Genomic DNA, 16,177 nt, shown 5'->3' with positions numbered 1-16,177 from the left:
GCCTCTATTTCAGCTAGACATGCCCTCATTTTTGGCAGTCAGCTCTTTGCACATTTGCGATTTGCTGTGCAGGACCTCCCCTTTCTTTGGATGACCCGCTTTTCAGGTGAAGAGACCCGTGTCCATCTGTGTTTTGGTTCTGAGGACCTTCTTTGCTGGGCAGCATCCTACAGGCTGGGTGGCCTGTTCAGCAGGCGGACAGACCTCCGTATCTATTGCATTTCAAGCAAGGAGTGTTCCACAAGTTCCTAAGCTCTCAGGAGAGTGTTTTCTCTGCAGTATACCTGCGTTTTCAGCAGGATCTTACAGATCAGACCTATCACTGTTTGCATTTTGCATCTGGGCTATTTCCTCTCTGCTGAGTGGCTGCCACACAGGCTGAATGCCCTGTTCATAGGCGGACAGATTTACTGTCATTGCTGTGTTTCCTACTGGACAGCCTCTCTATTTGCCAGGTTACCTTTTTCTTGGCTGAGCACCAAGTTTTTGACCTTTTTTAACCGCATTTATTGCAGCCATATCTGCGTTCTGCAGATCTGCCCCTTCAGCTCGGCATCGAGTTATCTCTCACACCTCAAATGCTCCCCATCTACCTTGCTCTCTTATCAGCATATTGACAGACCCCATACAGGTGGAGGACTTTCCAATGGCAGCAATTTCTTTGTTTTCTTGCAGGTACTTTATTGAAGGACAAATATGGCCAACGTGTATGCTATGGGGCATCAAGTGGATCAGGATCATTCAAACCGACCACCATCTTATTATTTTCTTTCCCGTTATATTCTTCCGGGGCTTCTAGTCCCCGATTGGCACTAATGGCATCTCCTAAGCAAGAGCTAGTTCTACCCTCTCTCTCCGCATCCGACAAGCTGGATGGGACGAACTACGCTCTATGGTCGTGCTGCATGGAGTGTCTCCTCGACAATTGTGACCTTTGGGATTTTGTTAGAATCCATATACCCTAGCCTACAATGGATCCTCATGATAATGTGACTATGAATTCAGTAGCTTTATGGGATGAGCCTGCTCTTCTCTCCTTTTGAGTTGTACAGATTCTGTGCTCACGCATGTTAAACATCTCTGCACCACTGCAAAGATTTGGAGGAGATTGGCATCTCTTCCGAATCCAAACATTTGGGCATCGCTTATCTCTTGAGTTGAAGCTACAACAACTCTATTGCAGATTCCCCTACGATGAGGGATTACATCCACAAGATGGAGGAGATTTGGGATGAGCTTTCATTCCTTGTTATAGACATTTCTTCGAAGGACCTAGCTCTAACACTTCTCTCATATCTTCCATCATCGACATATGATGTGTTCTACAACAATCTTCTCACTTCTCATAGTCAGCAGACTCTCACTTGGGAGGAGCTAGTTCCATTGGTGCTTGAGCAAGATGCGCATCACAATGCGACACATTTTTGTGGAGCCCGTGCACATGGCCATGCTTGTACAATTTTACCTATAGGAACAAGACAAGCCAAGTAGAAGAAAAAGAAGAGGAAGAAGTTGGAGTTATCTTTCGACTCTGATACAATTTTTGTGGGAAAGCATAGAGGATAGCCTACGTGTCCTCATTGTGGAAAGACCTCGCACCTCGAGGAGAAGTGTTGGAGGATATACCTTCACCTTCATCCGAGAGCGTCAGAGCCTTCGTCTACCTCTACTTTATCACACGCTACTTCCACTGAGTCAATGTTTCTACACATTTATCAAGTGGAGAAGCCGCCTAGTGCACCAAGTCCTATGACTCCCCAAGGTGATTTGTTACAGTTCCTCGTAGGTCAATGGTATCATTACTGCTAGTGACATTTCTTTGATCCCTATTAGCGATGTTGGCACCTTGCCTCTATTGTCTAACCATCCATCGACCTCTGTTTCTGAGAACCTCCATGTTCTTGACTTGGACTTCCATCTTCTCTCAATTTATGGCCTTCCTAGGACCCGCATTATCTTCACACCACCGACCATGTTTGTTGAGGATCCTTCTAAAGGAGCCACTTTTGTGGCAAGTTGGCAAGAGGGGGCTATCTATGCCCCCTTCCCCTTCCATGGTGCAGTTCCCTTTTGAGGCAATTTTCTATTGTGGCACCTGTTCTCAATTGTGCACAATTTTTTCCACACGTTCCATCCCATCCCCCACCATCTCCTTTGGCGATTCCCTCATACCTCCCATCCCTTTTAGAGGGGGACAATATTGGTAATGCAGGTGTGGATTTCTTGGCCCTTTGTGTTTCAAAGGGGGCCGTTCCATCCCATCCCCCACCATCTTCTCTGGCGGTTCCCTCATACCTCCCATCCCATTTAGAGGGGGCCAATATTGGTAATGCAAGTGTGGATTTCTTGGCCCTTTGTGTTTCAAAGGGGGCTTCCCAGGATCGTCAAGAGTTGCTTCAAGGCACCTTGGTGGTGGTTTGATCACCCACTACTTGGGTATCCATGGTCCTACTTGATTGTCATTGTTTGCATCTACTATGATATTACAACTTCTCACAAGTCACTACAGTATTATGGGGCATGGTGGTGGTCCCTAAGGATTGTTGAGCTAAAAATGCATTACCTTCACTTAAACAGTCCCAAAACATGCTTAATTAAGAAAAAAAACTTGTTTATTTGAAAAGAAATGCATTCCTAAAGAGTGTTTGTATCCCATGAGCACAAACCCACTTGGGAGGGCCCAAACTTTCTATAAATAGGTATATGCTACCCTCTATTCAGCCATAATCTCGTTTTTGCAGGTTTCAAGTGTTTTCAACTTGCTGCCCAGACCCCGTTCATGGAGGAGATCTCAGTCCAACCTATCCATTGCAGTCTTCACTCATCAAGCGTTGTTTCCAGCCCTCCATCATTTTGCTATTGTTTCCAGTCGGGCGATTGCTGCTGTCCACCTATCCAATTGTCATACAGCCTACCACATCAGCATACTATTGTGATTGCTATCACTACAGATTTTCTCTTTCCTCAACCTGTGTTTGCTGTCTTCTCTCACCTCCTTGTTGCATTTGCAAATTATCTCTCCCCTCAACCTACATTTACAAATATTCTCTCCTCGGCCTACATTTACAGCACACACTCTCTACACTGCCATCTACATCAAGTCCAGCCACACACAAGCTGCATTGACTATTGTTCAATACTCGGAGGCTACCTTGCTACAATTCAGGATCTGTTCAGAAGACGACACATTTTCCAGCTCATTACCCTTGCCTTGATCCTTGAGATACAAGTGTTCGAGGTTCGATATTCATTCACTACATAGTGTGTTTGCTACATGAGCATTGTATATTCAGTAGTCATATCACTTCATTCATTCTCTGTGTTCATTGTCTTTGAGTTACCCTAACCTTAACTATGTTCTTCTATCAATCTGTGCTTTGTCATATGGTGTTATTTATGTTTTTGTGTTAGGGTATTTCTTCACATGGTATCAAAGCCAAGTTCTCTGAGAGAAACCTAGGTCCTAATCTAAAAGCCCTACACAAGAAGTAGAAACAACAAAAGGGCAAATGACTTCAAACACTACTCCCACACCACTTCTCACATCCGAGCTAAATCCATGGAGGAACAATTCGAAGTGGGCCTCACAGCTTGCTTCACAAGCTCCCGACATCGCTGGACAAACATTGCACTACCATGGAATTCCACAACCTTACGAGATCACTGCAACTGAGAGGATCTCATTTTGATGCATAGAGCCTAGCAACAAATAGAGGGTAAGTCTGAATTTTACCCTTTAGATTCGGTGCACCAATCTACTAACCATGTAGAAAGGGCAAAATCTCCACTTAGGACTGGCCATCTATAAGTGGAAATTGGGCATAGAGCACACTCCATTGCCTTCATACTTATTCTCTTTGGTGTCCGGTATGTCTACCATTTCAGATTCTATTAATGATGATTTCTCTTTTCTTGTTGGTATGGATGATTTTTATCATGAAGAATGTATGCAAAACAATTTTTAGTTTATGAGCAATAAAAAAGACAAATATTTCTTTATGAACTCAAGCCTAGGTAAGCACTTGAAACAAGAAACTGTGAGTACTCTTTCCACTTTTTTTCCTTCAAACAATTTTGTTTTCGAAGGTCAAAAAGAAGTAGCTACATCTTTATCGTCATCATTTTAATTTAGTGCATTTAATGAACAAAAGGAACCCACATTATTTTCCACAATTATACCTATCATAAATCCATTTAACCTCCCTCCCATCCCACCCTCTTATTTTGCTGTCACACCCTTTCAGCCTCCATTAAGTGCACCGCATGTTGCATCTCATATAGGATCACATGTCTTTTCATTCACCACACTGGGGGATTCTTCAAACTTAGGCACAGCCATCAAGACCTCATCTCTTCCTTAGTTGGGTAGTGTCCCACCTTTTCTTCACACACTTTCGAGATCATTGCAACCTGGGTATTCCCCCAATCTCTCCCAAGTGTGGATCAATTGGTGCCATAATTTGCCTCCATGGCATTACTTGGTGGACCTTCTGGTCATTATGATGTGTCCCAACCGACATTTCGACAAGGCGTACGTGCCCTAGTGCCTCCATCTCCACTGACACCTTATGGAAACATTCATGTTCCAATGTCTCCGCATCAATCTGCACTCATTGGACACTCACATCCTATTTCTGCCTATCCACCTCTTCCCCTTGCTCCTCCTTATCATCAAACTCCTCCACCACCACCATCTTATCCTCCATATCCATCTTACCTCACATTCCCAATACCTTATGGTTCTACCTCATCTTCCGCCAAGCATGCATTCAATGACAAGACTCGTTTTAACGAATCAAACCTTACAACTTGGTCGAACTTGATGAGACATGTCCTCGACTCACAGAAGCTATGGGATCTTGTGCACAGGTTGGAACCCCAACCCAATCCCCCACTTGTTTCATACGAGATCATCCACTCATGGAAGGCAAGGAATGCCTCCGCTATTGTCAAACTAATGCAAGGCTTATTGCCTGAATTTCATTCTCCGCTTTAGCATTTTGACATAGCATCACAACAATGGGCACACTTGACTGATTGCTATGTGGCTCGCAATAGGACCCATCAAATAAATCTTCACCATGAGCTTTTGAACTTCAAAATCTTTGACCGGGATGACTTGAAAGTGAAGTTGGCTGAGTATCGACATCTCCTTGCCAGATTCTTCACTACAAGGACTCCTAAGTCCTCTGGCGAAAAAGTAATATTGTTTCTCAACAAGTTGTCGTGTAAATACTTCACTTTTGAGCAGCAAGTAGTTTCTCTACCCATTTACCTAGAGTCTATGAATTTGAGTGTCAACTATTGCATTATGCATGGTTGTTCGATCAGTTCATCTGAATAATCCCTTAGAGGGAACTCTTGTTGCTCATTCTTAGAAGGGGTAACAAGGGAAGGATAAACAAAAAAAAAAGATGATAGTGAAAAGCCATGAGTCAGCTAGTCTCTTTGTCGAGCACCTTTCTAGACTATATGGTTTACTTCATGAAATAGTTGATGATTGGGATCCTAAGTTCATTGGCCATTTCTAGCACATGGTTTTTCAAAAATTGAAAACTCAATTGTCCATATCGTCCTCGAAACATACAAGATTGATGAGCAGACTAAACAGACAAATCAAACCATCAAGAATGTGCTTTATGCATTTGTCTCTTATAGACAATTTGATTGGGAATATTATCTTCCTCAAATTGAGTTTGCTTATAAAGATGCTAAGCATTCGGCTACTAGTTATAGCCCATTTATGCTTACGTATGGTTATGAGCCGAAACCACTAATTGCCATAGAGCTCAAGGGATGTTAACGATCAGATCCTGTGCGTACAGTCGGACTGACCAATGGGACTGCCACGTGGCAGTCTGACTTGTACCTGGTCAGTCGACTGCATCTGCCTATTTTTGACGCCCATTTTCTGGCTATTTATAGCCGATCTTTTGCAATCTCTCCCATCTCTGTTGATCGCAGGTTTCAGGCTGGAGGCTCCTGCAGATTACATCTCTGTTTGCAGATTTCAGGTTGGAGATCGTGCAGACTACAGTGGACTTCGAGGTGAACAGCACGTTGCATCGTCGAGGTGGAGACACGCAGTCCCGTGCACTGCGCCCGTGTACATATCTGCATATCTTTGTATACAGCAGATCTTCATCTTCCACTGTCTTTCTCTCTGATCTCTCTGCATTCTCTCTCTCTCAGTCTTGGTCCCACGCGTCCGCATCGTTGCACTCTGACATGGTATCAGATCAGTGTAGAAGGGCTGGCTGAGTGAAGAACCAACCTGAAGAGGAGCTTCCATCGCGACACAAGGCTGCGTTTCCAGCGTTTGAGGGCGAGCGGGAGGGCTGCGCCTCGGAACAAGGCTGAAGCGAGCGTGGGCGCGCGGGAAAGGAGTCCAGTTGGTGGATTTGCTGCTGTTTGCTGCCGTTTGAAGAGGAGGAAGGCTGAGTTTTCAGCTTTCAAGTGCAGGTTTTGCTTTTTCATCGCCTCCGGCGAGTGAAGAAGGTACGGGACGCGGAAGAAAGAGCCCTAGCAGGCTGCGTTTTCACAGTCATAGGGGGCTGCTTTTGCGTTTGTGAAGGCATTACAGGTGAAGATGTCTACAGAGATTGACTTGGAGTTCCAGACGATCATGGACTGGAAGGTGCCTGTCTTACCAGCTCTTCCCGCAGATCAAAAGCTCGATGGCGAAAATTACCGCATCTCGCACGTGATGATGTTGGCCAGCCTTGAGTCCTACGATTTGGCGGAGCTTGTACAGGAGGAGATCGACCGGCCCTCGGTGAGAGATGAGTCCAAACTCTCTTCCGATGCTCGTGCGGAGTTGGCCAAGGCACAATCTCACTAGGAAAAATTGAATGCCCGGATTCGTTCTTTTCTTTTTCTGTCTTGTACTACAGCCGTGATAGCCCACATCGAGCACTTGACGGTGGCTTGGGAGATATGGCTAGAGCTTGATCAGATGTATAACCGGATGACCCTTATGAAGCGGGTTTCTTTGGAGATGCACATGCAGACCTTGTCCGTGAACAAGTCTTCTTCGTTGCAGGAGCACATCAACAAGCTTAGACAGCTTCAAATGCAAGTTCAGAATGCAAGGAAGCCGATTTCGTCCGAAGACATGGCGATCACACTCTTGTCCCAGTTGCCACCACGATTCGGTGCTTTCTACTCCGCCCTTATTGCTTCGGGGCGTGAGTCTACTCTTCGGTGGGAAGAGTTGGTTCCTATGGTCTTGGACAAAGAGGAACAACTGAAGGGACAGCATGCTTCCAAGTCGGAAGCCTTGACAAGTCAAGCCTCTCAGAAAAAGGGGAAGGACCAAAAGAAGGAGGAGGAGGACAACAAGTCAAAGAAGGACAAGGACAAAGAATCCACATGCCATATTTGTGGAAAGACTGGCCATTGGAAGAAGGATTGCCCTGACAAAGACAAGAAGGACACGAAGGATTCTGGAGCAATGGCTACACCCTCATCAGCTACGTTTCTTCATCAAGCTGTCATTAAGGACTCTACACCGAATGCTTCTGATGCTGCGATGACAGATTCCCAGGCTCAAGAGTGGATCGTTGACAATGGTGCCTCCCGGCACATGACTCCTTCACCAGTTGGTGTTTGCCCAGTTGCGACCTTCGCGTGGGCAAATTCTCATTGGAGATAGCTCTTCGGTGTCTATTGCAGGACAGGGTGAGATGCAGCTTATTCCAGATGGACGTGGTGGTACCCATACCTCAGAGGTCTTGCATGTGCCAGGTTTAGGGTATCGTCTACTTTCGGTTCATAAGATTTGTTCACTTGGACTTTTGGTGGAGTTTGACAGTGATTCGGTACGAGTCCTTGATCGTGGGTCAAGGAAGGTTCTCTTATCAGGATATGAGGAGAACGGCATCTACAAATTGACGTCTTCTACCGCCCTCCCTACTCTTCTTCTTACCTCTCAGACACAGTCAGAGCTATGGCATGCTCGGTTTGGTCACCTCAACTATAATTATCTTCGGAGGGTGTCACGTGGACAGCTTGTTCGAGGGTTGCCGGACATGGTGGTGAGCCAGCAACCATGCGTCTCCTACATTCGTGGGAAACAGCACAGGGATGCGATTCCCAACAAAGCTTCGCGGCAGTCTACTTCCCCAATTGAGCTTGTATCTACGGATCTCTGTGGCCCTATGAGGAACGAGTCCTTGAGAGGAAGCTCGTACTTCATGTTGATCGTAGAGGACTACAGCAGGATGACATGGGCCTACTTCTTGGCGTTGAATTCAGAAGCTTTCTCCCACTTCAAGGATTGGCTTCTCTTTGAGGAGAACCGATCAGGCCGGCGATTGAAGACCTTGCGATCCGACAAGGGTGGTGAATTTGTTTCTAATGAGTTTGCTCGTTTCTGTGCAGATAAAGATATTCACCAGGAGTTTGCTAACACCAACACTCCTCAAGAAAATGGCATTCTTGAACGGAAGAACCGAAGTGTGATCGAGATCGCGCGCACCATGCTGGAGCACCGACAGACACCTCAGTTTCTGTGGGCCAAGGCTATGGCTACTGCAGTCTACATCCTTAACCGATCCCCCACTTTGGCCGTTGATGGGATGACACCTTTTGAGACTTACTTTGGGACTAAGCCCGATGTTTCTTATTTTAGGGTTTTTGGGTGTGATGCCTATGTTCACATTCCCAAGGCTCATCGTGATAAATTTAAAGCAGCTTCCCGAAGATAGGTGTTTGTTGGCTACAGCTCTCAGTGCTAAGGCTATCGTTTGTATGATCCCGTCAAGCGGGATGTGTACACCAATCGAGATGTGCGGTTCGTGGAGGTTCCGGCCATAGCAGCAGGTGAGGAGCATCCTGTTCTTGGAGATCCAGGGGAGAGTTGGGCTCCCGAGACAGTTCCTTTCGAGCCCACACCTTTTGATTCCGATTCTGTTTCCGATACAGAGTCTACTGTTCCACCGCTCACCCCCGAGGAGTTACCACCAGTGGATATCCCAGAGTCTTCAGCTGATGGAAAGAGACGAGGAGAGGTCCGGCCTCCTCGTTGGGCCCGTGACACACTCCGTGATTCAGGGATCGAGGGGGTCCCTGAGGAGTGGGGACCGCAGGATGGTCCACAACGGTCACGGAGGCACCAGGCACATTCTACGGAGCTTGTTTGCTCTAACTATTGTTTGATGACCCATGTTATGCAGGATCGAGAGCCCACCTCCGTGAAGGAGGCTTTACAGTCCGCACCATGGAAGAAAGCTATGGAAGTCGAGTTGGAGGCTATTGAGAGGAATGGCACTTGGTCTCTCGTGCCTCACCCCCCGGATAAGAAGGTGATTGGCGTCAAATGGGTCTTCAAGACCAAGTACCTTAGCGATGGTTCTTTGGACAAGCACAAGGCTCGCCTTGTTGCTAAAGGTTTTGCACAACGCCCAGGGATTGATTGTCATGACACTTTTGCCCCCACTGCTCGTATGGCGACTATTCGGGTTGTTCTTGCCTTGGCTGGCCATAGGAGATGGCCTGTCTACCAGTTGAATGTGAAGTCGGCCTTCCTCAATGGTAATTTGAAGAAGGAGATCTATGCTGAGCAGCCTCCTGGCTTTGGATCTTCAGATGGGAAAGTCTACAGGTTGAAGAAGGCCTTGTATGGCCTCAAGCAGGCTCCACGTGCATGGAACGAGAAGATTGATTCGTTCCTTCAGTCACAGTTGGGATATCGACGTTCCAAGGCCGATCCACAACTTTATGTACACACTTCCGAGGCTGGTTGCATGCTTTTTGTGTTGTATGTTGATGATTTGATTGTCACAGGTGATCATGCACAGAAGGTCAAAGAGACGAAGGCAGCTTTACATCAGACGTTCGAGATGACAGATTTGGGTCTACTCCATTTCTTCTTGGGCCATGAGATTTATCAGTATTAGAGGGGAATTTTCGTCCGTACAGTCGAACTGACCAGTCGGACTGCCACGTGGCAGTCTGACCTGTACCTGGTGAGTCGACTGCATTTAATGCAGCCGACCAACCTATTTTTTGCGCCCATTTTCTGGCTATTTATAGCTGATCTTCTGCAGTCTCTCCCATCTCTGATTGCAGATTTCAAGCTGGAGGCTCGTGCAGATTACATCTCTGTTTGCAGATTTCAAGTTGAAGATCGTGCAGACTGCAGCGAACTTCAAGGTGAACAGCAGGTTGCATCATCGAGGTGGAGACACGCAGTCCCGTGCACTGCGCCCCTGTACATATATGCATATCTTTGTATACAGCACACTTTATACAGCAGATCTTCATCTTCCACTGTCTCTTTCTCGCTCATCTCTCTGCGTTCTCTCTCTCTCAGTCTTGGTCCCACGCTTCCGCATCGCTGCACTCTGACAAGAGAGTGAAAATACAATTCATAGTTGACTTTAGTACGATATGCAAGAGATGTTGACATCTGCAAGGGAAAGCGTTAAAACAACCCAAGATCGTGCCATATTCATGCTAACCAACATCACGTAAGGAGCTCGAAGAAGATAAGTGGATCTACAAGTCCCAAAGGATTCCGATTCAATGACTATCGGCCAGTACTATAAGTTATCTTTAAGACATTGTAGTCCTTTCTAAATTACCAAGAAAATAAGTAGTACATCATGCAAGTTAGACTTACCTTCATAAATCCAAGTTCACCATGTCTTCCACGTGAGTCATGTAAAAGAAATACTAAAACAAGATGAGCAGATTGCCCCAATTGAGGAAGTCCCCCGACTTGAGGATACTACTCATATATGTTTCACTCCAACCTAAATTGGTTCTTGACCTTAGGACTAACTGATCCCATCAAAGTGTTTATCCCAAGTATTTGGCCAAGTGAAAAAACCACCCGAAGGCACAGGCTACTTAGGAGTCAATATGTTCATTAAAGAGGCATCTTACTCTCTTCATTTCCGTGGATATTGCTATGGACAACAATCATTCATAAGGGAAAAAGTGATATATCTCTGAACATCTGGATAGTCGCTAGTAGCATTGGTCACAATGATCATGAAGTGACTTAGTACAAATGCATTAAGGACACTTTGATGTTAGAACAACGGAGTTCTAAAAAAAGGATCCAACTTTCAAGGCCCTATCGTGCACATTCATTGTGTGATCACCACTCTTGGACTCTTGGCCCCTTGGCCGAAGCATCCATGCACCAGGATGGTGTGGGCTAGTAGTATGAAACACCAACCCTTGGAATGTGGTCGTGCCTTGAATTGCTACTAGCTCTTAGGCTCAAGAGTGAGCCCATTTGGCTCTATGATTAAGAGGAGAGTTTGACGTCCAATCCCTTTTATGATGAGTTTGACTTAAGTTGCGTCTCATGTGCAAGTTGGATCCTAGGGGCACGTTTCACGCACACCTCACATATACTCGGCTAGAAAGGGACAATTGTGAGAGAGCAGAGATAGAGCATGCTCATATTTGCCATATCTCCACATGATGCAGTGAACCTTGAGAGATGCTTTCTATATGTATCAAATTAATCTAGATTCTAGTAGTTTAAATCCTAAAGCCGGTGTGACTTACAGGTCCATGATGGGATGGTTTGATACAAAGCATGTTGTTGCTCCTAGTTTGTTCCAAAATGGAGGGGGGGGCCTCTGGGTGGGTGGATGGTTGAAGATAAAAATCCATGGTCATTGCATGCTTTTCACATAGTTGTCCATAACAAACAACAAAGCTTAACTATTTCACTTTCCATGATCATGGTTGGAGTATGATCGATGTCAACAACAGTACTTCCACCGAGGCACATTTAGCATTTGGCCACCATTAGAGCACCCATGGTGCTTTTAAAATCATTATTACAAGTACTACAGCATTACAAGTTTTAGGCAAATAACTCGTGGTGTGGCACATGGTGGTGGTCCCTAGGAACTTGTATCTTCCCATTATGCATATGTTATTGTGTTGATCACCCATGACCTAAGAGAGAGTCTATATTTCCTTGGTGTTAGGCATATTAATCAAGCACTTATTTGGGCGCTTTTATGGGCAGCTAGTGGCTCATTTAGGGCTAGCCTACTTATCTAGGGTATCATCTTGAGAACGATATATACTCCACTCCTCTACTTATTATATCATTATCATGATGACCTCAGGAAAGAAGACTAGATGCACTATTGGTCATAACACGTGTCAGTGACTATGTGGTATTATATTATACATATAGTGCTTTCATTTATGGTTTCATTGCCCATTCAGCATTCACTCTTTGAGGTCTCATGTTTTATTCACTATCCATTGTGTTAATGTTCATACTTTGTATTTTCACACTTCCATTCATTATGGCATTCTCAAACAATCTTGGTAATCATCTAATGGAGGCATATCTAGAATTTCTTTTCTTTTGGATAAATTTTGAGCTCAATTAGATTCTCCAAACAAAAGAGCAAGGTCTCTTAAGTTCTTTGAGAACCAAAATCTTTATAGCTTCCCTTTGGAATCCATGAGAACATTTAATTGTTTTGCGGTAGGATTCGAGTGACCCTAGATTAAGGGAAGTTAATCTTCTGCCTTTAAATTTTAAAGACCTTCAAAATGATAATGAGAAAAGTTTTTCACGATAGCTTCTCCTATAAGCTTCTTCACAATAGCTTCTCAAAGAGCCTTTCTTCACAACGGCTTCTTTTAGAAGCTTTCTTCATGAAATATTTTCATGGATAGTATAGCAAATTTTGTTACAAACTTCCTTTATAGTAGCACAATAGCTCTTAACGATCTTTCTTATCAATTATGGCTTCATTGTCAAACTTTTCCACTAGTAGCTTTGCCCACTCGTGTTCCAACCCAATGTATAAGTGTTCTAAGATTTCCAAGTGGCATCACAAGCGATTACCAATCAATGTTTACCTTGATATGCGATATTATCCCTTAGCAAAGTACATTCAATTTCCTACTAGTTTTGATTCCATGTTCATGAGTTCAATCCCATGTAAATATCATCAACACGTCACAATCATTGAGTTCATTCAACTTAGCTATCCAACAATTTGACGGATATTTGTTTTAAGGGAAATTTTATCTTTGATAGTATATCGAGAGGGGATTGGGCATGTTTCAAAATAGTGTACAATCTCTCAACTTGTGTCCATCAAATTTTTATGTGATTGTGATTCCATATTCATAAGTTAAATGCCTTGTAAGCATCATGAACATTCCCAAACCACTAGAGCTGATGAAGAATAAGCTGTCCCTCATGAATGCCACTGAAATGAGAGCATATGTGTCAGTTCACAATGCATTTTGGCTAGACAGACTTGGCGTGTTCCCATGGGCAGTATTCAAGAGAAGTTGAGGTTACATTAATCAATACCCATAGTTGTTTTGGCTAGGGAGACCTGCCATATCCTCATGGGTAGCATTTGAGAGAAGTTAAGGTGACACTAGTAAATATATCTAGTTGTCTCCTACTGCTTTAATGGAAACATTTTGTCACAATCTAGATATTTAACAGTAGAATGTCTAAGATAAGTGTCTGGTAAAGCCAAAGTTCTACAAACACACACACACACCCAAACTAAGCGGCAAATACACCAGAGAGACCCAACATATCCTCATGGCAGCATTTGAGAGAAGTTAAGGCGACTAATAAATACATCTAGTTGTCTCCTGCTGTGTTGATGGAAAATATTTTGTCGCGATCTACATATTTTACAGTAGTATGTTTAGGACAAGTGTCTGGTAAAGCCAAAACACGCGCACGCACACACACACACACGCACGCACGCACGCACGCACGAACAGGTTTTTTACTTTGCAAAATGAAGGACTCTATGAGCCAGACTAAGTGGCAAACAAAGCAGAAACCGGTCTAATACCTCTGATTCCAAGAGAGGTCTGGCCAGCTCCAACGGCCATTAAGGCATGCTCGATCTGCACGAGCTTCCCCGATGGACTGAAGGTGGTCAATGAGAAGGAGTACTGGCTATCTCCCATGGCTTCAGCTTCTCCTTCTTCTTCTTCTTTCTCTTCTTATTCTTTTGGCTGTCTCAAATCGACTGCACTGATGAAGCGCGGATCTGTTGTTTTCTCTCCACGCAAAGGGGTCACTGGGTGTGTATTGCGAGTCTCTTAACGCCTTTATAGCTCGACGGTTTAAGGGCGGGTTCAGACTGGGTGCAGTCTATTTTCCGGCCGTCTTTTTGTTTTTTTTTTAAAAAGGAAAACGTGAAGTTGTATTAAAAAAGAAGAGAGCATTACAAAAGTTAGACTTTTTTCCAGGTACACTATCCTCAGGCTTACTAACACTAACATAGTGATGGTCATTAGGTGTTGTAATATTTAACTAGCCCTTATGACAGTAGTAGCAGGAGCTTATTTCAAGTTGTCGAGTATCTAGCACCTTTTTTAAATGCGCATAGGTAATGAGATATTTTAAGTTAAATAATGGAAAATGGAGAGAGTGTAAGGCAATATGAGCTAAGCTAGTCTCCTCATGGAGAGTATCTAGCATTCTTTTCTTGGTTGTTTAAAGAGTTGAGTAAACATAGCTTCTCTTTTCTCCATTATGAGTCTTTTCTTCTGGTGGGTGGTGAACTTTCTAATTTCCAAGTCTTTAATTTCCTCTTTAGCAGCCTTTCTTTTGTTTGAATGGTCATGCTCTATTTTCCCCCAAATTGAAGAAACTTGCAGTAATAACTCAATTTTAGTACCACAAAAAGAATTTACATATACTTGTTCATAGACTATTTTATTCATATGAGATAAATACTTTATAGCCAATTCCAAATCACTGCGAAAATTCCATAAACCTTCCCATTGATTACTTCTTTCCAAGTAAAAGTTGTTGGATGGTAGGGAGGCTATCATAACTTGCAACAAAAAAAATGGCATTAACATTGGCTTCACAACTAAAGAACAAGCGAGGGATCATTTCAGGGACGTTTTGTACCCATGACATATTCCATCTCCTATGCCTATCTTATGGGCTCGGTTGCTAGTCTAAATAGCTTTCAATAGAATTAGCCATATTAGACAAGAAGTCTTAGGCTATGTGCTTTTGGACCATATTATCTAGAATCTATAGGCCCATTAGAACTAGTTTAAATTTAGATTTTATCCTTTGTTTAGCTTGGTAAATAGTTTATGGGATGTTTGTTTATTGTTTTGAATGGGCAACATAGATTTTTCATTATCCAAGCATATTCCTCTATAGCTTAATTCAAGTTGGAGTTGGATGGTCCTGCTCAGATGGGGACCCCAACAATTCCTTCTTTGTAGTAACAATTAGTTGTCCTCCTCTAAGATCTAAATTTGACATCTAAGGGTCCCTTGGTCTCGCCAATCTCCTTTAATATAGTTCCATATATCTTTCCAAGACCTATAACCCCTTTTAAATAGTTTGTGAGGCCTAGAAAATAGCTCTGGATTTATTACCCCCTAAAAGATACCGAACTAGATGTGAAAGGGAAGTGGAACCTAGGAGGAAGAAGCTTGGCGATGAGAGCTATGGAGAATGGAGAGCAAGAGCCGAGAGAGGGAGAGAGAGAGAGACTCAAAAGTGGGAACTCCAACAACTACAATGTGTGGCCGGGCCTTCCTTTATTCAAACTGTCAGTAAAATAATAAAGAATAAGTGAATGTGACGGGCGCCCTCCACCTGCAGTGTGCAGTGGCAGGTACTGTCAGTGTAGTAATACACGGGCAGCTAGGTGGAGGCACTTTTACCCCCAACAACCTCCTACTTAAAGGCAAATCTACCCCAGTGAGAGAAAAAAGAAAAGACTGTACAACATGTACACATATACAACAGGATGAGGAAAAAGACGTCATCTCATCCAATGCCCATCAATCCCCTGAGGAAGGCAAAGCGCTCAATAGTGAGGCTCTTTATGAGCAAGTCTGCAGGATTTTGCTCAGTCGGAATCTTAACAAGGTTAACAGACCTATCCTCAACGACCTCGTGAATGAAATGATACCTCACCTCAATATGTTTTGTCTTCGCATGGAAAATCGAATTCTTGGCCAATTGAATGGCACTCATAGAATCCGAATGCAGTGTAGGCATAGCATTTGTCATACCAAGGTCCGCAATCAAATGGCCTAATCAAATAGCCTCCTTACAAGCCTCTATCGGCTGCAATATACTAGGCCCCTTTAGTAGAAAGGACCGTACAATTCTGCACCCTGGACATCATAGAGATAGCCCCTCCAGCATAAGTGAACACATAGCCAG

General features: G+C 44.0%; 1 protein-coding gene across 1 annotated transcript in view; it reads right to left on the bottom strand.

Annotated features, from left to right (window-relative positions):
- The window catches only part of LOC148015792 (proteasome subunit alpha type-2-A), a 56,220-nt gene extending 42,155 nt beyond the window's left edge, over positions 1-14,065 (bottom strand). The window contains exon 1 of the mRNA XM_087663970.1: positions 13,821-14,065. Coding sequence (XP_087520096.1) covers positions 13,821-13,938 — 118 coding nt within the window. The 5' untranslated portion in view covers positions 13,939-14,065. The remainder of the gene's footprint in view (positions 1-13,820) is intronic.
- Between the last annotated feature and the right edge of the window lie 2,112 nt (positions 14,066-16,177).

This window comes from Lygodium microphyllum, chromosome 23, assembly GCF_053477565.2.
Source record: "Lygodium microphyllum isolate KBCC chromosome 23, Lygodium_microphyllum_v1.1.10, whole genome shotgun sequence".
In the NCBI taxonomy this organism is placed as follows: domain Eukaryota; kingdom Viridiplantae; phylum Streptophyta; class Polypodiopsida; order Schizaeales; family Lygodiaceae; genus Lygodium; species Lygodium microphyllum.
This window is presented reverse-complemented; position numbering and strand designations above follow the sequence as displayed.